The sequence below is a fragment of the Acanthochromis polyacanthus genome, chromosome 19, assembly GCF_021347895.1.
Source record: "Acanthochromis polyacanthus isolate Apoly-LR-REF ecotype Palm Island chromosome 19, KAUST_Apoly_ChrSc, whole genome shotgun sequence".
In the NCBI taxonomy this organism is placed as follows: Eukaryota; Metazoa; Chordata; class Actinopteri; family Pomacentridae; genus Acanthochromis; species Acanthochromis polyacanthus.
This window is the reverse complement of record NC_067131.1, coordinates 1,413,081-1,434,090: the sequence shown is the minus strand read 5'-3', so window position 1 is coordinate 1,434,090 and position 21,010 is coordinate 1,413,081. Positions and strand designations below refer to the sequence as shown.

Below are 21,010 nucleotides of genomic sequence, written 5' to 3'. Positions count from 1 at the left end.
ATTTTTATTCTGCACATGAATGTACAAATATACTTCAGAACAGATTAAAGTATAATATGACAGAAGAATCTTTGTAACAAATTAGTCCTTATGTACGCAGACAGATGGTGAGTGGATGTATGATACAAGCTCGTAATGTGTTAAGACTGCATTGTCTGATAATACTTATTAGAATTTAATTTAACCAAAAGCCAGATATCTCTTTGTGCAGTTACTGATAGAAATGGTGTTTAATGGTCTACCTGAGAGGAAACAGCTTTGACTGTTGCATAATTTGGGTAATGTGCTTTGTTTTATTGCTCTTTAAGATCCGTAATAATTTAAGGGCTGCGATTTTGCCCGCTAGATCATCGTACTGTGCAGAACTTCATTCCAGCTCCTTCTATGATTACAAAAGACTTGAAAAATGTCTTGGGAAAGGAGCCTTTTTGTGCACAGCTTAGTAGAGGAGACAATGTTCTATGTTTTTGCGGTGCAATATTTCATGTAAGATGTATTATTTTCTAACAAGTGTTGTCTCACTGCTGCAGTGGTATATTATTGTGTTTGGCCGGAGCAGTGCAACAAACAAGAGAGCCGCTCTCCTGTGCCAGACTCGCTAAATGAGGTCAAGCAGTTGCAAGGTCCGGGTCTGTTCTGCAGAGGGTTTGTTTGTAGTCAAATCAACATCAAGGCCGCTCTGGGAGATGGGAGTACGAGGGAAAGGCCGGCGACTGGCAGTTAGAGATTTCTCCAGAGCTGCTGGAGAGGAGCACCAGCGGCTCAGGATGAAGAGAAAGGGCTCCGCCTGGGCTCCCACATGACTGCACGGCATCTAAGCTGTGAGCCGGGGATACTGGGGTTCACCGCTCAAGCTTGTGGAGGTGTTGTACAAAACTACTACAAAGAGACAGATCAACTGCAGGGAGACACAAAACCACCACAGAGACACATAAAACTACCACAGAGAAACACAAAACCATCACAAAGAGACACAAAATTACTATAAAGAGAGCCTTAGCAACCACAGAGAGACACAAAACTACCACGATAAGATACAAAACCAGCACAAAGAGACACAAAACTACTATAAAGGGACACTTAACAACCACAGAGAGAGACAAAACTACCACGATAAGATACAAAACCATCACAAAGAGACACAAAACTACTATAAAGAGAGCCTTAGCAACCACAGAGAGACACAAAACTACCACGATAAGATACAAAACCATCACAAAGAGACACAAAACTACTATAAAGGGACACTTAACAACCACAGAGAGACACAAAACCATCACAAAGAGACACAAAAACATGAAAACATGACACAAAATGACCACGGAGACATAAAACCACCACAAGGACACATAAACTACTATAGAGACAAAATCACCATAAAGAGACTACAATAAAGAGACACTGAACCACACAGACATGAACAAAATGCCCACGAATAGACATAAAATGACCTCAAAAGACATGTCTAAAGTAAGTAATTTATGCATAACAGCAGACAGACACATTAAAGGCCTACTAGAACCTTGAACCACCCACATCTCTTGCAAACTTCTCTACAATGGCTGATTTCAAGGCATGTATGTCCTTCACATTTATCAGATTCTACCTCCTCTAGAAGCACCACTCACTCGGGCATCCCTCGGCATCTCAGCAGCGAGTCTCGGGAGTGCAATTAAAACACCGTAAACAGCTACACAACAACCATGTGCAGAGCTTGGAAGACCAGAAGCTGCTCCTGCAATGCAATATTTCCTCTCAGATGTTATATTATTTTCTAACGAGTGCTGTCTCACTGCTGCAGGTAAGCTAGGTGTCTGATGTGCAAATAATATGAAGAAGAAACAGCTCTCTAGTGCTGGGCTCAGTAAGTGAGGTCAACCTGGTGCAAGGTCTGACTGATCGAGGTGGTCTGTGGAGGGTTTGTAGCACATCGATACCAAGGTTGCTCCAATGGACGGGAGCATGAGGAAACCCAACAGGCAAAGACTTTTCTAGAACTACTGGAGAGGTTATTCCATGGATGTGGATGTAAAGAAAGGACTCCAGCGTAAGTCAGACTTGCTTGGATGCCCTAGTAGGACTATGGGTGAACTGGGGATGCTGGGATTCACTCTTGAACCCTCTGGAAGTTGACTTGACACCCATGAAAGTGCCACTTGGCCATGCCACCTGGATGCAAGTCTCTAGAGTTGTGATTAAATGATGCAATGGGTGCAAGAAGGTATATTCGGGTACGTAATCGTGGTATTTAGCAGACCCCACCTCCCGGTCAAGCATCACCCGCATAGGCATCCCACGGCAGGAAGTCTCAGGAGTGCAATTAAGGCATACTAACAGGGAGACAGATCGCGTGCTGAGCTTGGATGAGGATAACATGTTCTGTGTTAGCAACATAAAGGTGTTATATCCTGCAGAGTAGTATGCAACTTAACCCTTTGATGCACAACATGGGTCAAGAGATACCGATTTTCCATGGACTATGTGCCATTTTTGAGCCATGTTGTGCATCAAAATGTTCAGAGAAAAGGCTCCAAAGTAAATGGAACTTGCTTGGGAGTCCTAGCAGTGCTATCGGTGAACTGAAGAAGCATCAGAAATAAGCATGATATTACTCAGAACAAGCTACCACTCACACAGTCCAGCCTGCACTTCTCAAGACAGTTAGTACTGTGATGCAGTGATGTAGAAGCAGGTAAATTCAGGTGAGTAACCTTCATATTTAGCAGACAAAGCATCACTCACTTAGGCATTCCGCAGAGTGAGTCTCAGGAGTGTAATTAAAGCATATTAACACCCAGTTTTACACAGCAGATCATGTGCACAGCTTGAAAGAGGAGAGAGTGTTTTTCCTTTGCAATGCATAGCGCTATCATAGTATAGCTGGTGTCTAGTCTGAGCCATAGCGAGTGCATGACCCAAATAAAGTAAACAACAAACAATAGTACACCTCTCCTGGGCTCAGCTCGCTAAATGAGGTCAAGTAGTCGCAGCACAGAACAAAATCTTCCAGTTTCCACCTTAGTGCCGCCTTATGCGATTGGTTTTTCTCACAGGAACTCTGACAAATACCACCTTGGGCAAACTGCTATTTCTCACCTCTTGCTACCCGTCTGCAAAGTATAATTTGGGAGTGAGGCGAGTATACCTGTGAGGACGCCGTTCTTCTCGCTGGGCTCGCTCCAGCTCACTTTGAGCGAGGTGTCCAAGATCTCGGTGAAGCTCAGGTGACCCACGGCGCCTGGCGCTGGACAGGGACAACAAGAATAATGAGCAAGACCGACGGAGAAAAATAAGCCACCTGGCAGCTAGACGTAGCCATAAATCTTCTACTTTTGACTATTCAAGACTTTAAATGTGTTTAAAAATCAAGGTAATTGCTGAGAAACTGAAGTCATTACAGGCAAATGAAGAGTTTTTAAAGCTCAGCCAATAATCTCTAAGGGAACTACGTCCCAATTATGATGATCCCGGCTGGATGCAGAGTATACTCATTCATTAGCACTTTCTCTACAACTTCGTTCTGCATGAATAATAGATCTTGCCCGAAGGATGTGTTACTGCGAGATGCTTGTGTCGCCCCTCTTGCCACCACAGGAGAGAGAAAAGTGCGGAAGAAGAGTCACTTACTGTCCTCATGTGTCCTTAATGCTTTAGGCGGGCTGCGGGGGCCGTCTCCGGGTGTAGTGAAGCACAGCACAGAGGTGTAATACTCAGTGAACTTCTTCAGACCTGTCACATATCCCACATGGACGCTGTCCTGGAAGTTCGGTCGTACTGTTACCATAGCAACTTCGTCGTCTTTGCCAGGTTCCCAGGCCAGCAGCTAAAACAGACACACACAAAAAGGAAACGTGAAGGAAAATTACCCAAATAAAGAAGCCAGTATTTCTGTTATTTCAATTCTCACAAAACCAACAGTGGTGTCTCTCTCTGAGGAGTTATTTAGCATCTCCCTGATACATTCAGAAAAATGCCCTGAAGATGTTTTGACTGGGAGAAGATGGCTGAATAGCTCCACTAAGACAGGCTCAGGGAGGGAGGAGAGAGTTTGTGCTCAGGAGAGGCATAATAATATCCCATCATGCGTGTTCATCATTTACTATAGCGTCTACAAATGGGACCTGGACTGACCAATTAGCTGCTTGGGTAATGAGTCCCGGTGGCTAGTCCAATGGGTTCTTTCCAGTTTTCTGAGTCGTGGCGCTTCCAGGAAAGTTGGCAAGAGGATGTCAGAGGGATAAATGCTTGATTGTCTGCCACATGTCTGGATCTTTTCTATATATATCTCCCTCTGTCTTTTTTTGTACCTTCCTTTGCAGCACTTTCTATCACCTTCTCTGTCTCACCTCTTTCTCACTACTTCCTCATTCTCACACCTCAAATCTGATGTTTTTAATTCAGATTGGCACAGTGACCCTCCAACCTGGAGCTGATGAGGACTTTTAGGATGCCACTGAACAGAGAGAAGAGTCCCAATAACAGAATTAAGTCTCAACGGGGAAAAAGCAGAAGCATCCTATGCATGCGGCTTTGTGATTCCCTGTGGGCTACACAAGAGGCAGAGAGATGAACTACATTCAAGAGCCCATGACAAAATAATGAAGACATTCATCATAATGTGCACACAGCTTCACAATAAAACATATGAGAAACGGTCGTGCAGATAAAGACAATGACCTCAGACTGACAAATGGGAGAACAAAGTCCATTGTTCAAAGTGGCACCGTACATCGTTTGCCCCCTGGCTGCTTCTCCTTTTATTTATTTTTTTTACTACAAGTTACGCTCTGACAGTTCTGTCGATGGAGCTGATGGCTGGCAGTGAGGACACGGCGACACCTACTGACCTTGTAGCCCTGGTTGATGCCGTTGATGAACTGAGGGTTGGGAGCCGTCCACGTAAAACGAATCGTGGTGGAGTTGACCGCCTCGGCCTGCACGTTACCCGGAGCGATGGTGGGCACTGGGATGGATGAGGAGAGGCAGGAGAGAGGGAGTCAGAGAGAATAAAGAAGCAGAGAAACAGGAGCGTGAGAAGCGCCTTTCGGTTGACTGCTAGAAGTCGGCCTGCATCTATTTTGATGTCACTATTGATCGCTGCTGCACAGGTCAGGGCAGATGCTGCCATCGCTCTCCGTCTGACACTTACACCCAACACCGCGGCTCTTTGTGGGTTTGTTTGTGAGTGTGTGTGAGCTAGTTATGGATTTTAGAGACATGTCACACCTTTGCGTGGTCCTTACAAATGAAAGTTCATGGTAATGTGTTTGGACAACAGTCAGCGCAGGCTTTTAGTGGATGGTTTCAGTCAGCGGTGAATAAAACTGGAGGCTACTAGAGGTCTGCTGGGGGATTTGTGTTGGTGGATAAAAGCGGTGCATTTGTACAATACTGCATCCAAGCCTGTTTTTAAACATGAAGTCATTGAAACATGTTTGTCTTTGTCACAAAAAAAAACATCACGCATTTTGGTTCTTTTGTAGATTTACTCAAGATTTGATTCCGCCAAAGGAAATTAAGAGCTACAGAGTCTTTGGACACTCAGAACTGCCTTCATAATCATGGTTTGTACATGCAGATGCAAATTTCTCTTCACATGAAGAATCACTGAAAATGACAAATTACACGGTACAGTTTAGATTTTTAACCAACAACGCCGGTTCCTCACCTCCCTGAAGAGTCCACTCGGTCACTTTATGGCTGAATGTTCCCAAACCTGCTCCATTGTAAGCAGCCACCTCAATCTCATAGTTGGTCCAGATGATGAGGTCCTCCAGCAGCAGGTTGGTCACATCTGGGCTGGAGATGTTCTTGATTTGGTAGTCGACAGGCAGCCCAGTGAGGCGGTACCTGACAAACACACGCACAAACCTTCAACACTGGATTTTCAGAACATCAGAAACCCGTTTGTCTGCATTTCCAGCCTGGTTGTGGTTGGTTTTAAGTCGAGATGTTCCATCAGAGCATTTACAGTCCAGCAGTACACTAGAGTCCCTGCTAGGGGGAGACAAAGCACCAGCAAACAAGCAATTAAACCCCACTGACAGGCACTGACTGTTGTCTGGAAAACACCTGCTGTTTCATTTGGATGTGATGAATAAAAAGCCTGACAGAAAAACCAAACTAATTACACGTTTACAGGATTTACAGTCAGTTTGGCATATTGCTGACTCTGCCTATTAGAGCTGCAAAAGTTTTTTGGTGTTTTTCAAGTCAAATGAAATGTATTTCATTTTGGTTGACGGCTATGACTGGTATTTATATTGTAAGAGACAATTTTGTGGTATTTTCTAAGATTCACAAGCATCATGGTACTTGTGTCCAAACTTATGGCCATGGCTGTAATTTTGGTTGTCTGTCACAGAAAACACTAAATGCAGTGGTGTTAACTGGAACTGTTGTGTTTTAAGAGAAATGCACTCTGAGTTAATTCCAGCAGTTTGTACACGGATCAGTGGGTTCTGGAAGAGTGTTTTTTTTTTAAACTTCCTTGCACAATAGAATAGTCACTGAATTGCCTTTATAATTTTGCACAATTGATGAGATGGAAAGTGCACAATGCAACAAATTCTGTGAAGAACGCTGACGAAAAGCAAAAACGATAAAAAAGATGAGCACACCTTCACTTACTGCTTCTTCCTTCATGCATCAGAAGAGTACAGAGTCTACTTTTTACTTCATCTGGAGCAAAACTGCATTGTTCTTCCTACTTTTCACATAAAAACTAAGCAGCAGAGTGAGTGGCGGGCGTGCGGTGGACGTTACCGGATGGTGTAGCCTCTGAGGATGCCGTTCTGGTGGCTTTCCTGCGGCGGCTGCCACTGGATCATGATGGACTGGTTGGTGCGACCGCTGGCGATGACGTTCTGAGGAGCAGCACTTGGGGGCTCCTCTGGTAGAGACACACTGCAGAAAAATAAAAAAAAAAGAAGAAACACAAGCGGAGATGTGAAGGAAGAGGAAAAAAGAAAATCATCACCAGCACGGAGCTCTAGTTTATTTCCAGTGAGAACACATAGCGCTTTGAATGAAACATAACTGCTGAAATGAAGCATATCAATTTAAATACATGCATAATTTACTATAAACACTCTTTTTTCTGTTTCTCTTCGCTGTTTCTGAGCGTTTCACTTCCTTTGTTACCAACCCTTTGTGCTTTACGCCTCATAGTATGTGTAATGCCACACCTGAGGAAGTCACAGCCACCTAAAAGCTATATATTATCCCTGACAAGATAGCCGGAGCGCCTGGGGAGAGGATGCACATGAAAGATGGGAGGGAGATCAGTGGCCGTGACTTAGTACCAAATGGAGTCGCATGGAGTTCTGAGCTGGCCGCGCTGTAGCACACAGACGGAGCTCCCCGTGGCTTTCCTCTGGCTGGGGAACCGGCAGCATGAGGCGGCGTGACAGACTGATGGAGGGGAGGCAGGGATGGGAGGGATGGGAGGCAGGAGGGTGATGGACGCGGGGAGGAATCTGCGCTTGGAGTTGTGTGAGGCCGTGCAGAGGCCAAACCTGATCTCGCCTCCAACCCAAATCCCTCCTGTGGCTTTTTCGGGATGTGAGAGCGAGTGGGTGTTTGTGTGTGTGTGTGAGGAAGTGTGTTTACATGTTTGTGTGTGTGCTTCGCCGGGCTTACACGTGTATCCCTCTTCACTGGCTCTTGACTGTAGGGATCAGTCAGACCGGTTGTCTAGGAAACAGATTTCCCGAGCGTAGTGCACGGTTTACCAACAACCGCAAACTTCTGCTGCGATTCGTGTTTCTGGGCATTTCTGAGATTGAAATTCAGTGCGAAGCAAACACAGCGACCGAGTCAGGCTTTCAAGGAACGCTTACTCCCCTGCAATAAAGTTCTCTTTGGAAAAATAAGGAAACATATAGCTTAAAGCTCAAAAGTCACATTTAAAACTACAGATGTGCAGCCAAAGACTGACAGTAGAAATGTATCTAGCAAGTTCAAACAATAAGGTTATCGATAAAAGGATTTTTCTGACTGATTTAAATATTAAGCATTAATCCCTACAATATTGGATGTAAAATACAAATTTGCCAGAATAAGTTAATCCTCTCACTTCAAAGCAGTTTCTGGGCATTTTTCTCTCCAATTTTTACTCACTGTGGGTTCATTTATCACTGAAATGTAAAGTCCTGTACATGTATGGAAACAGCACAACCACGGCTAGCAGTGGAAAGAATTAAAAAAAAAAAAAAGAAATAAACAAAACAAAAAACTGGATTCAACACGTTACAGCATTTTTCCGTTGTTTAGAGGCGTTGGTACCACTGAGAACTAAATACTGGCTCTATGACCTATAAATATTTTACTGCTTTCATTTTTAATTTGTTTTCATGTTTGTCTGCCGTCTCCTCCGGGTAAACACCGCCTGCAGTTCAGCTGAAAGTCCCAGAATTATTGTTATGTGACTGTCGCTAATGGCTTCATGGTTGTGCCAGGAAGTGCACAAATTTTAATTTTTTTGCAAAATGTGATTTGAGAAAATGGTTTATTTTTTGTCAGCGGTGTAAATGACACGGAGAGAAGAAAGTGATTCTGTTGAATTGTCATGACTTCAAGCATAAATTTGCTTCATTTTATCGATGGAACAGCGTGTCTCACAGGAGTAGATGAAAGACTGTCAATCTGCTGATTTCTTTCTAGTTTTACAGTTTCTGGCTCTGATAAATTGTGTGATTTTAGCAGTTTTCTTCAACACAATACGCCTTTCAAACCGGTTGACAGGTTTTGGGATTCTGAGGATTAATAAGTAAGGATAAGACCCCACAACATTATCTGTGCTACAAATTTACCTGACTAAATTATACACCGAAAACCCAGTTACTCTAAAATTTCACTACAAACGTCCAGCAGAACCAGGCTCAGGGAGGGCGGTGGTCTGCCTCGACCAGTCGGGGTGAGGTTGAAGAGAAACCAGAGAACATAAACACTGAACCACATCGGTGAGACGAGCAACCACTGATACTTGTGCAGAGGGAATTTAGTATTCCTTTGTTTTGGGAGGATGAAAAGGACACAAAGCTGTTCTGACGCTAATGTGGGATGGCAGGAACAGATACCGGATCGGCCTTTTGCTCACCGGTCTGTCTCTTTGCTGAACTGGCCCTTCCCCACGTCGTTAACGGCACAGAGGCGGAACTGATAGGAGCGAGCCGGGATCAGGCCGTTGACCGTCACCGCTGTGGACTCAGGCTCGATGTTGGCGAGCAGGATGGCCCAGGGAGCATCTGGAACAAAGACAATCAGGTTTTACACCTTATTCCACATGCGCACACACACACACTATTCATCACTATGCAAAACAATTCATCTCTGAATTTGCAAGAAAGGAGCGCGACATTTCTGGGAATTTCACTGATATTCGGAGGGATTTTCTATTTCATGCCTGCAGTCATTTTGTCACGGCAGGTTTTGAATTTTGAATTAATTAAACCCAGTAAGTCGTGTTGAGAAAACAAGGAGAGACAAAAGAAAAAAAACAATCTGACAGTAAGCGTTTAGAGCATACACAGCTGTATAGTGCATCTATTTAAGCTGAAGATGAAAGTTTGAGATTAAATCCATTGATGGACAGTCTTAATTAGCCCCATTGACCACGCTCTTAAATTCTTTTTGATTTGCTCATTGCTTCTATTGCTTTGCATTTAAGCTCCTTGAGAAAAATAAACACCGTCTGCATGGAAATGAAAAGTCTAAACAAGCAACATTTAGCATCTTTTTAAGTCATTGCTGCAACATTGATCCCATAAGTCGAGTTCCCTTTTCCCCAAACCCAAGTAAATATAAATGATTTCACCTCACACAAAGAGCACAGACGGCAGCAAAAGACAAAGTGGAATTTTACACGACTTACTGTTCTCAGAAACCTCCAGGATATAGCGAATGAGTGGACTGTTGCCATCAAAGGGTTTGGCCCAGGCCAGGTCGATGGCTCTTTTTTCAGATTTGCTCAGCAAGGCTGTAGGGTTCTCTGGGGCATGGGGCAGCTGCCTGCAGGGAACAGCAGGACAACTTTGATAAATAAAAGAATCCCTCTATCACAGTAAACAAGCTGTGGGGGCCGGAGAGCTACCGAGCATTTCAGTCTCTCCTCTGAACATCTCCCGTACAAATCTCGAGGAAAGCGGCATCTTTTTTTCTTTTATTTTTTACAACAGAGAGATCAGGCAGACAGGTGAAGAAATGTGGCGAGACAAGACAGCAAAGATGGTTCCTTGTCAAGATGGACACACAGGCGAGCAAGAAACGAGATAGATATCACCGGAGGGAAGAAACGGATTGAAAGGAGACAGATAGGAAGAAAATGCACGGACAAAGATGTGAATAAATGAGGCCGAAGCTGGGGATCATTAATTCATTCAGCCATAAATTCAGATAAGCACAGACGGATTGATAGATAAACCTCACGGCAATGAACGGATGCAGACAGTAGCTTAGCCAGCAAGACGGCGGCCGAAAGCGGGATAAACAAAGACGGGGAACAGTCAGTCAGTCAGTTTGGCAAACAGAAAGTTAGATGTCACATTCATATTCAATTTACCCTCGCTGCAGTGACTCACAGCGTGCCAGAGTGCAAAAAAGTGGCAGGCAAAGTCATGGGGCAAAGAGCAACACAGAAATGTCTCGCAGAATGCAAGCGTGGAGTCAAAGAAGAGGGTGGGAAGTGGAGAGGGGGTCAGGTGAGAATGAGGACACGGTAGGTAGCGAGGCAGGTGAGGAAGAACAGGCACCATTTAAGTGGAAATGAGTCAGAGGTGTCGGTGGGAAAATAGCAGCGAAAGGTTGGAAAGCATGCATGTGACTGTATGTATGGATGTGTGTGTTGGGTTTCTTTCAAAGAGCTTGTTCCTTCTTGTGCAGAAGCAGGAGTGTGAGGAGGAAACCTGACGAAAATAGAAAGTTAAGATTACCTGACGCGGAGGTGTGCGCTGCGGGAGTCGTTGCCTCCCACCGAGGTGACTCTGCAGGTGTACGTGGCGATGTCGCCCGACCACGTCTGGGAGATGTGCAGCGTGCCGTCCACGTCCAGCCGCATGCGAGGGATGGACTGGACGCTGATGACCGAGCCGTCTTTTTCCCACACATGCCTGGAAGACAAAGTCACGGCTCATTAATGTCACGATCACCGTCTGGGAAACGGTGGTATTTATCAGCCTGGTGTTTTTCTGCCATTATTATTACTCACCACCTGCATTTTATACAACTCAGGCATCAATCAAAGGAGCGCCAGTTTTCCCTGAATGTTAAAGAAATCATCTCGGAGGTAAAACTTGAAGCCCGCTACCTCAGAAGTGCTTGTTAAAAAGTGTTCCAGCCGGAGCTGTAAACTGCAGAATCTAACATTTTACCATGAGTAATGATAATAATGGACAGAAATAAACAAGAAGTGTGACCAAGCCGAGCAGGAAAACGTTTTTAGATGACGTTTATTTGCATAGAGAGTTAATGGAGAGTTGTCAGTGGACCTGAGCGAACACATATTCTTTCAAAAATGAATAATTTAAGGCAGCATTAGCTTTTTGCTCACTCTAAAGGTGCCTTTAAGCTTTTTATTCGAGTCCTTCCTATTTGAAGTCGGCGCATCAACTCATGATGAGTAACTCAAATCATGACACGCCGAAAAAGTCTCGGCAACAACTGCTCAGCTCCAGTTTTCATCCTCACTGTAAACTGAGACTGGCAAAGTGTCATTTGCACATTTTCAGCAAAGGAAGACGAATAAATAAAGATGCTGCTGTAGCTGGCTTGATCAAAGAGGATCGCTAGTTACTTCAGGTACTTTGTTGCTCAAAGATTAAACCATGGGAAGCTCAGGTGGACAAAAACATCATCATAACTCTTTTCAAAAGTTAAATGGGAGCCGTAAGAAAAGCCGCTCATCATTAGCAGCACCTCAGCTGGACCAACAGCTGGAGGCCTCTTTGTTTCTGATGCGCTGCCGTCGGTGTCGAAGGCAAACAGTCTCAGCTTGTGTTTCTTCTCTTTAGTGCCAAATTAAGCTCATGACTCTATTCATCAAAACTAGTTTCTCGCACATTTACGCAACCTGACATGCATAATTCCCGTCGCCACCCGCTGGGATGCGGGGCTTGCGATGTACATATGCACGTCACATTTAGAATGGAGGTTAATTCTTCTTGACAGCAAAGCAACGAGGAAAACTGCTCGTCTTTTATTCCGCCACAATCCAAGAAAGAAAGAACATGTTATTGGCGAGCTATTTCATCTCTCCGCACCCTCTGTGTTCAAACTCACCATCAGAGCTGCCCTGCCTGCAAATGGGAGCGGCTGATGGCTGCATATCAAACAGCCATCCACATTCATCAAACCTGCACAGCTCAAACGCAGCTTTCTCCTCTGAGCAGCACGGCACCGGATGGCCTATTGATCGCTGCCGCTGTCGACTACAAGCTTGGAGTTCAGTAAATTTTCTGCTGCATTTTGGCGGCATTCTGTCATGTGGAGGAACACTTCCTTGCGACCGCACACTCGGTGGCTGACGAACGTCTTTAACATGCGTAGGTGTTTGCTTTTGTGCAAACTGTATGTCAAGGTTGCGTGTCTGGAGCGCTTTCCATGTCTGAGTGTGTTTACAGTAATCCTGCACATGTATTCATGTGCATTTTATAGAACCATTAACATTCCTAGAATAAAAGCTCCTTTCAGATGTCAGATATTTAACATTGCTGGCTGCATCAGTGTGTTAAAGTGATAATAATTCAGAGACAGACGGTCACGTTTACATTATTGTTCCTCATAGCGTCATTCAGTGTCTTCTGCATGTGTGTGCGCTTCAGATTGGACATTACAACAGGTGATGCAAAAATAGTTTATTCAAGGTTTTTAATCAACACTGGAAAATCTTTTTTGTATGTGATGATAATCTAACTACTACTTCACTGGCAGCAAAATACAAATACCTCTACAGGACCTGAGGTTGGCCGCTATGGAACAAATGATTGTGTCTGACGTGGAGTAAAGTAAACTGATGTGCTGGTAAAGCCCGACTCTAGTAGTGAGTAATTAGTGGAGATGTTCCAATATTTATTATTTTTTTGCTACCGATCTGATCCGAGTCATTTAATATTTACTGTCTGCTGCGACAGAATCTTAATCTGATGCCATTTTCTGAGATAATACACACTTCAAGTGCATTAACGTTATTAAAATCAATCCATTTTATGTGCCTGACAACTAAATTGCTCTGCAATGTATTAAAGAAATGCATTCTTGCATCTGCTCCACAAGCTCCAAATCTAATTATTCTCTAAACGCACGACAGAATCAGAATATGTAATGTAGATGAACTTCAGCACCTGACTGTGCCACCAGGTGGAGACTCTACTGTCTAATCCTGTAATGATCAGGGGAAGTGGTCACTCTGGCTAAGGGGCAATTCTATGTTGACAAGTAGAGAGCATCATGGGAATTTAGCGAGCAACGGGCACCATGACAGAGACACCTGTGATGCTTAATGTCATCCGGTCTGAAATCTCTCATTATAAATAACGCATTGCGACACTTTTGCAATAACTTAAATACTGATCAGTCTAACTTCAATCCTTGACATCATCTTGGGATATACCTAGTAATTATTTAAGTGACTTCTGCTGCTCCAAGTGTGTAAATATTCGCATATTTGTTGATTTGGAGATGCTCATGAAAGGCACATCAGTGAGACACACCGGTTCATCAGTCCGTCTAATATATGCCTTCATCTCTAGTGCACAAAATGCGCATTAAAGACATGGCTAAAAACAATAACCTGGACAGCAACGGGGAATAATTTAATTTGAAAATGCAGCCAGAAATGATTGAGATAAAGTAACTTGCTATTGGTTTAGATTTATTTTTGACAGCACTCTGCCAAGGCTGCTCATTTGTATCATTTCCGACGGACGAAATCTTGAAAAAATTTGTCTGACTCATGAATTTTTGAAAAAATTCATGACAGAAATTACGGCACCGTAAAATGTGTCCATTTAATCCAGATGTACCCGCAAACAAAAAGACCATGCTCTGAGTACAGGTGTGTGTTCTGCATGTGTACGTTATTTACGGATACCGGATCACATGACCTAAACATGTAGTGGGCGGCTCAGAAACACCCCCACAGTTTAATCAGCTGTTCATTGGATCATTTCTGATGGATAAGTCCTGATAAGTCCTCAGAGGTGGATTTGTAGCAGGATCACAATCAGCTGATGGAGTGTTCACTGGTTGTCATGGTTACAGTGACGCCGTGCTGCTATCTGGTAACGATACAGAAATCTTTAACCAATCCATGGATCCAGACTATAAGCTGCATCACTGACAGAATCTGATCACTTGGTCCTTGTGTCATTTCTGACCTTCAATGGAAATTTCATCTAAATCCGTTGGTCTGTTTTTGAGTGATGTTGCTGACAGACAGGCAGACAGACAGATTACAGACAGACAGACGATCGTCACATATCTCCACCGATGCTCTTCACCTTACTGCGTGAAGCGGTTTGAGACAACATTTGGTGTGAATTGGCTCTCTACATAAACCTGAATTGAATTATCCTCTGCAAAGCTGCTAATGATCGATCTGGTCCTTTAAACTCGCTCCAGACACGGGATCCACGGCTTTGGCGACTAAATCAATCTGTGAAAGCGAGAGCATCTGTGATTCAGACATATGTCACTTCTCCATTACTGGTTCCTCCCTGCTTCATTAAGACGTGTGATATTTGTCATTCATGCAAGATTAGACAATACGCTGAGCGATGTATGGCGCACATTAATGCAATAACAGATGGAATCTAAACCAAAAGCAGCTCATCAAACTGTCAAAGCAACTAACAGCCTGCTTTATTTATGGTTTGCCACACTGATAGTGATGATCATCTATGATTTTAGAAACAGCAAATTAAACAGATCTGAACAGCTGGGATGAACGGTACGCAACAAACGATTAAACTGCAGCTGATTAAATGCGATTCTGTGTAAAAACTCACCTGTGTGAGGTGAAGGAAAGTAGTGTGACCCATCATGTCCCCGTGTCAGGGATATTATAGAATTACAACCAACTGATGAAGCTGCTGCAGCTGTCCTTTCTATACGTGGATCTCTGTGGACCCTGATGCTGCGGGTATTTAATAAACTCTGCTGGAAGCAACAAACTAAACTGCGACTCTGTGTGACAGCTCGCTGGTCTGATGTGAAGGAAAGCACACAGTGTGACTTCCCGTTGGATCGCAGCCCGGACTGATAATTCTCCGGATAATTTATAATTATGAGCATTTAACTGTCTTTGCTTTGGAATCTGGACCCTGCTGCCGTCCGATGCGGCAGGTATTTAATAAACTCAGTGGAAAAACTCCTTCAGGCAACTTCGGCTCCTGTTAACATCTTGTGGGGAAAAAAGAAAGACTTTGATTCCAGTGTCATTAATGTAAGCGGTTAGTGTCTGTTTATACTGCAGTAAAATGTTGCTTTTATGTACATAAAGTTGCAGGGAAAGGTGTGATGGGATTTTGGCACACAGACTGGGTTTTGAATGCATTCTGTGATGTTTTTTGGACGAATATTGGTGCTGAAATGTGGAAAAAAGCTTCTCCAAATCAGCTCACACACCCTAAAATGTTACCGAGTTCAACTTAGTGAGATTGCCAGCGCAACTTTTACAAAAAAAGCAAACAGGGTGCACACTTGCACATGAAACCAACACATTCGGAACAGAATGCATGTCTGAAAAAGGGACTGAGCGTGTAATTTATATATGCTGCTTTCACGTGAAATGCTTCATGATATCAGTTATAGCAGAAATCTTTCTAAAAATGCTAAATAAACCCATGTAGCTCGTGTAAAACGTCCATGTCTGTGCATGTTCGTTCACCTGACGGTCACACTGGGGTCATGCGTGACTCCACACGCCATGATGGCTTTAGTTCCTTTGATGACGCTCTGGTCCTGCGGGGGTGTGGTGATGCGGGTGCGAGCTGCGGAAACAAAAGAACAGAGAGACATGAGGACCGAGAAAGAAACAGCCGAGAAAATGTCCTTCGAAGAGGAACAATAACGGCAAGAAATAAAAAAAACAGACAAATGAATTTCAGAAAACTCATTTCAGCTGAAATGACATGCTGCTGGTTTGTGTTTTGTTTCTTGATGGCTTGTTGGAGAAAACACCTCAATGATGACTCGGAAGTTTGCACAGAAGAATGCTTTTTGTGTTTGAAGGAACTGAGAGCGGGCTTTATTATAACACAGTTGTTTCCTTGCTGAACAGACAGACACGGCTCTCGGTAAAAATCACCACTGTTCCACTTCCTGTTGTTTGATTGTGGAGAATGACTTTCCAACACATTGCATCAGGCGTGTGTGCTTTTAAAAAGGAAAGCAGAAGACCAAGCAGCCTCATAGGCACAGATTTTTCTGATCATCAGTATTTCTTTTGGCTGATTATTGATAAATGAAATGCTCTACTTCAGGTTTGAAGCAGCTCTGTGCTCTCAGAAATGTCTCCTAACCCTTTAAATCCCACGGGAGCGGCGTTGCTCCCATTTTACAACCGCTCTTTAAATTACCGTAACTCCTAAACCATCTACAGAGAAAATTCAAACGGTTCCTGAAAGTAGGGAAGATGCACTTTATGGGGTATTACGGTAAATGTGCAACAACATCCATCCCAAAATCCCACGGGAGCGGCGTTGCATTATAAAATTAAAATGCATGTAAATATTTATTATTATAGTTCACATTTTATGTTTTTGTTGTCTAATATTTTGTTCATGTTCAACTTCAGTTCCTAATTTAGCAAAATCCTGAAAAATCCAAGTCAGTTTCTTGTTTTTTTCCACTTCAAACTATTGTTTGATTGTCTAAACACACAGTTAATGCCAGGTATTGAAAGCTGAGGTTAACCTGAAGCAGAGTCTTGAAAACAATCATTTATAAAGCTTTAAAATCTTGACAAGAGTGGGCAAGAAAAGTGGGAAATATTGAAGAACAGTAGACAAACTGAACAATCAAGGTCACATAAACAGAGGAAAGCGTCCTCTTTTAATCACTGACATTTCTATTTTACATGTTCAGGTCTAGCCAGCCTTATTAATGAAGAAGTCTAGCTATGAATGACAGTTTCTCTGCTATCACATGCTGTGAAAACAGTATTTTTTAATGTATCTCGGTTCCACATATCGGTTATCGGCCTTGGCTGATCACTCACATCGTTCGATCCCTACCACTTCCTTACCCCAGACAACAAGGTCAGCGGACGCCTCGTCGATGCCCCTGGAGTTGCTCGCCATGCAGGTGTAGGTGCCGGCGTCGGAGATGTGCGAGGGGGAGATGAGCAAACTGCCCGACTCGAGGAGGGTGAACCTGGGCAGCTGGACCGAACCGCTGGCCAACACTCGCTCGCCTTGAACAAGCAGAAGAAGCACAAACTAATGAGGAAGGAGACGCATAAACAGAGCAAAAAAGGTCAGACAGAAGGGAGGGAGGGGGTAAGACGAGGCATTCAGGGGTGCAAAAATAGAGAAAAGGCGGATTGTGCAAAACAAGGACAGCGTTTCCTCCTGATCTTCTATTGAGGAACATGAAACGCCTGGCACAAGGTAAATCCCGCCACAGGAATCCAATCAGGCTTTATTTGTTAAGCCACTGCAAACTAAGGCCGCTTGTGGAACAGATAACAGACATGGTAATCCCTCGGTGTGAGTGTGCGAGACCTTTCTGCCAGGTGATAGCCGGTCTCGGGGCTCCGGAGGTCTCGCAGTGCAGGATGACTGACATCCCGTCGATCACGGTGCTGTCGGACGGGCCGGTTGTGATGTTCGGGGCGATGCCTTTGGGGAGACAAACAGAATAAAGAGCAGCTCAGTACAGTAACAAGAGGAAGGTAAGAGGGTTATAGAGGTGAGAGAAGATGGCAAAACCCTTCAAACGCTTTTCTCATAGCCTGCTGCAGTGTTTAGTCGACGCTTTGTCCCACTAATTCTGAACGGATTGGCGCATCCTTCACCTCGGGTCTATTTTTTGCACCGGCAGAGATAGCTAAAAGGATGTATGCAAAGGAGGAGAGGGAGAAATGACAGAGGAGGAAGCAGACTCGGAGAGAGACGGCAATTTGTAGATAACTAAAATCCCTATTTGTGATATGCAATAAATCAAAAACTTTTATAGGATGACAGAAAAATGTATTGCTCCCAGAGGAAAAGGCGAAGTAGGAGAGTTTGTCACGGAGAGAGTAGGGCAGACGGAGAACACGAAGGAGAGAAGAAAAAGAGGAGAGGAGGATGACAAGATGAGATCTGGAAGGAGGGAGAAAATAGAGGAGGAGACAATGTCATGGAGGAAGAAAGAAGGATGGAAGGGGTGATTCAGAGCGACAGAATATTATGAATTCCGATAACGTGGAGCGGAGGCAGCAGGAACGGAGACAAAGTGAAGAAAATTAGATGTCAGAAACTTGAAAAACAGATGCACAGTGAGAGTAGAATTAGCGGTGATTTTCAAATTCCAGCTCAGAGGAAGAAGAAGAAGAAAAAACACGTCGACAAATTCACAGTCATTTAGGGTGATTAGACCGAGGCAGCAAATACGGCATTAATGCTGAGTCCTTTTATAATCGGTGTAGCTTTAATTGTCAGTTTATGGAGGGACGTCCAGGGATTTAAGCACTGTTCTTAATTACTGAGAGAACTGATTTTATGAATTTAAATGTGAGTTTGTTCCTTCTCTACAAACAATAACTGATGAGGTCTGAGTCCTCCTCATCTCCAGCTCCTATTAAAGCTCCACTGTCACAGAGCCATCACATTACTGTCACTCACCAAACATACACTCTGTGCTTTCCTCTGAAGTCTTCATTTTAAATTCCTTTGCCAGTTTTGCAGAAAAGAAGTCACACTTTCTGCTTCTTCAGTGTATTCTTTCGGTACATCGAGTCCTCGTGTGATGAGTTCTGTTCAGATGCAGCTCACATAAACGGTTCCAGGTACGTTTCCCGATTGGTTTCTGTTTTCTGCTGTGTTTTTAATCATCTCCACATAACTGCAGAGGGGCTGCAGTAGTGGATAGCACTTCGCCTTGCAGCAAGAAGATCCCCGGTTCAAATCCTGGCCTGGTCCTGGGATCTTTCTGCATGGAGTTTGCATGTTCTCCCTGTGCATGCGTGGGTTTTCTCCGGGTACTCCGGCTTCCTCCCACAGTCCAAAAACATGCTGAGGTTAATTGGTTACTCTAAATTGTCCGTAGGTGTGAATGTGAGTGTGATTGTGTGTCTGTATATGTAGCCCTGTGACAGACTGGTGACCTGTCCAGGGTGTCCCCTGCCTTCACCCGAGTCAGCTGGGATAGACTCCAGCACCCCCCATGACCCTAGTGAGGATAAAGCGGTGTGTAGAGGATGGATGGATGGATGGATAATTGCAGAGTTTGCTGGGACGTGCGACTGCCCTGAAATGTTGCATGTTTTTACATCATGGTGGAAATGTTCTGCGTAAAACTGGATTTTCTTTTTTTCAACCTGAGCTTTTACATGTTTTGTTTTATGAGATTTTCATCCATTCTTATGAATGCAAATGAGAAGAATCAACGGTCGTCTTAGCGGCTCAGTCGAGCGCTGAGCTAAATGCTCGCAGAAGTATGCAGAATGTTCACAAAGCTCATGTTAACATGGACCTGGTTTCAATTTCCACCAGAAAGTTATGAGTTTATGAGGGAATGAAATGGTTCAAAAAGGAGGAAAAAAACACAATATTTTAACCCTCTGAACTTCAGCGCTGTAAAAATGCAAAAATTGAACAAAACGAATCGCTGAATTTTTAAACTTTTCCGAATGTCTTTGAACTATTCTTCTCTCTGAAAACTGAACTAATTCCAGTTGTCTTCTGTTGTTGCTTTTGTTCAACTAAACCCATTTTTTCTGGATTTATGACCTTATAAGGCATTTTAAATACTTTCTACTTGTAGCCACGGTGAAAAATGAGTCCACAGAGAATAAAAATATGACAGACGCAAAGAAAAAACAATAAAAAAGTGAACTGGGACTCGTATTTTATCCACAGTTTGATCAGCTGTTCGGTCAGTCTCTCTGTTTGTGACGTTTCTGCGTTAATACATTTTCGCAAATCACCCAAAAGTCAGAAAAAGCCACGAACATCTGTAAATCTGATGCAGATGCTTGACTGGAAACACAAACAGCTCTACAAATGTGCAATAAATAACCGCAAAAGCGAGCGGCCAGATGCTGCCACTGGAAGACAAACTTCCTTGCAGAATTTTTTGGTGAGACATCGAGGTTTGGTTTGTGGACATTCAGTGGCAGCGCAGGACAACCCAGTTTATATGTCGCCTCAGGAAAGATATAAGAAATCACAGAAAGGGCACATAATAATGTAAGAAAGTCAGAAATACAGCCCTAAATGTGGCTGAGCGGAGCTTTCATGCACATAAAGAGAACTCATCTTAAGTCTGTAAATGTGGAGATTGGGATTGGACGATGCAAACATTTACTAAAAAGGGCTGAACACAACATGCCTGTTTGGAAAATCATTAGTTTTGTAGGCATCTGCTAAAAACTAAACGTATTGGACAACTTAATTTTGACCTTTAATGGCACTTAGGGCTGGGAGATATGGTCAAAAAATAAAATCTCGATTTTTTTTATTTATCTTGGACGATTACGACTTTAATCGATTTTTGTTGTTTCTTTGCGGTCTGTTTGCTATGGCTAGTGCTAGCCATGCTGCACTCCCGTAGCTGCAGCACTCTTCCTATTCTTTAGGATGCCTCTGTCCGAGGTGCTGAAAGAGGTTAGTTGTGCTGCTACTCTTGGTTTTCACAGTACTTTTGCAAACCTTGCACATGACTGTAGTTTGCTCTGTGTCAGTCTGGTCAAAGCCGAACCACTTCCATATAATCGATGTAACATGAGGCCCTTTTCTGGCGACCAACTCTTCGTCTGCTGTTCTGTCCGCCATGACGGGGGGGTGAGTGTTTTGGCGGAAGGAGATGA

The 21,010-nt window shown here is 43.7% G+C and overlaps 2 protein-coding genes across 9 annotated transcripts in view; one reads left to right on the top strand and one right to left on the bottom strand.

The window, feature by feature from the left end:
- The window catches only part of rpl38 (ribosomal protein L38), a 1,167,099-nt gene that overhangs the window by 580,799 nt on the left and 565,290 nt on the right, over positions 1-21,010 (top strand). The window lies entirely within an intron of this gene.
- sdk2b (sidekick cell adhesion molecule 2b) overlaps positions 1-21,010 on the bottom strand; it is a 349,966-nt gene that overhangs the window by 46,562 nt on the left and 282,394 nt on the right. For all 4 annotated transcript variants that reach the window (XM_051939309.1, XM_051939311.1, XM_051939310.1 and 1 more), the window contains exons 10-20: positions 17,721-17,837; positions 17,243-17,410; positions 15,884-15,986; positions 10,932-11,108; positions 9,875-10,011; positions 9,101-9,248; positions 6,766-6,906; positions 5,669-5,850; positions 4,848-4,963; positions 3,628-3,823; positions 3,146-3,244 (exon numbers count right to left, since the gene is read on the bottom strand). In XM_051939309.1, the coding sequence (XP_051795269.1) occupies positions 3,146-3,244; positions 3,628-3,823; positions 4,848-4,963; positions 5,669-5,850; positions 6,766-6,906; positions 9,101-9,248; positions 9,875-10,011; positions 10,932-11,108; positions 15,884-15,986; positions 17,243-17,410; positions 17,721-17,837 (1,584 nt within the window). The remainder of the gene's footprint in view (positions 1-3,145; positions 3,245-3,627; positions 3,824-4,847; positions 4,964-5,668; positions 5,851-6,765; positions 6,907-9,100; positions 9,249-9,874; positions 10,012-10,931; positions 11,109-15,883; positions 15,987-17,242; positions 17,411-17,720; positions 17,838-21,010) is intronic.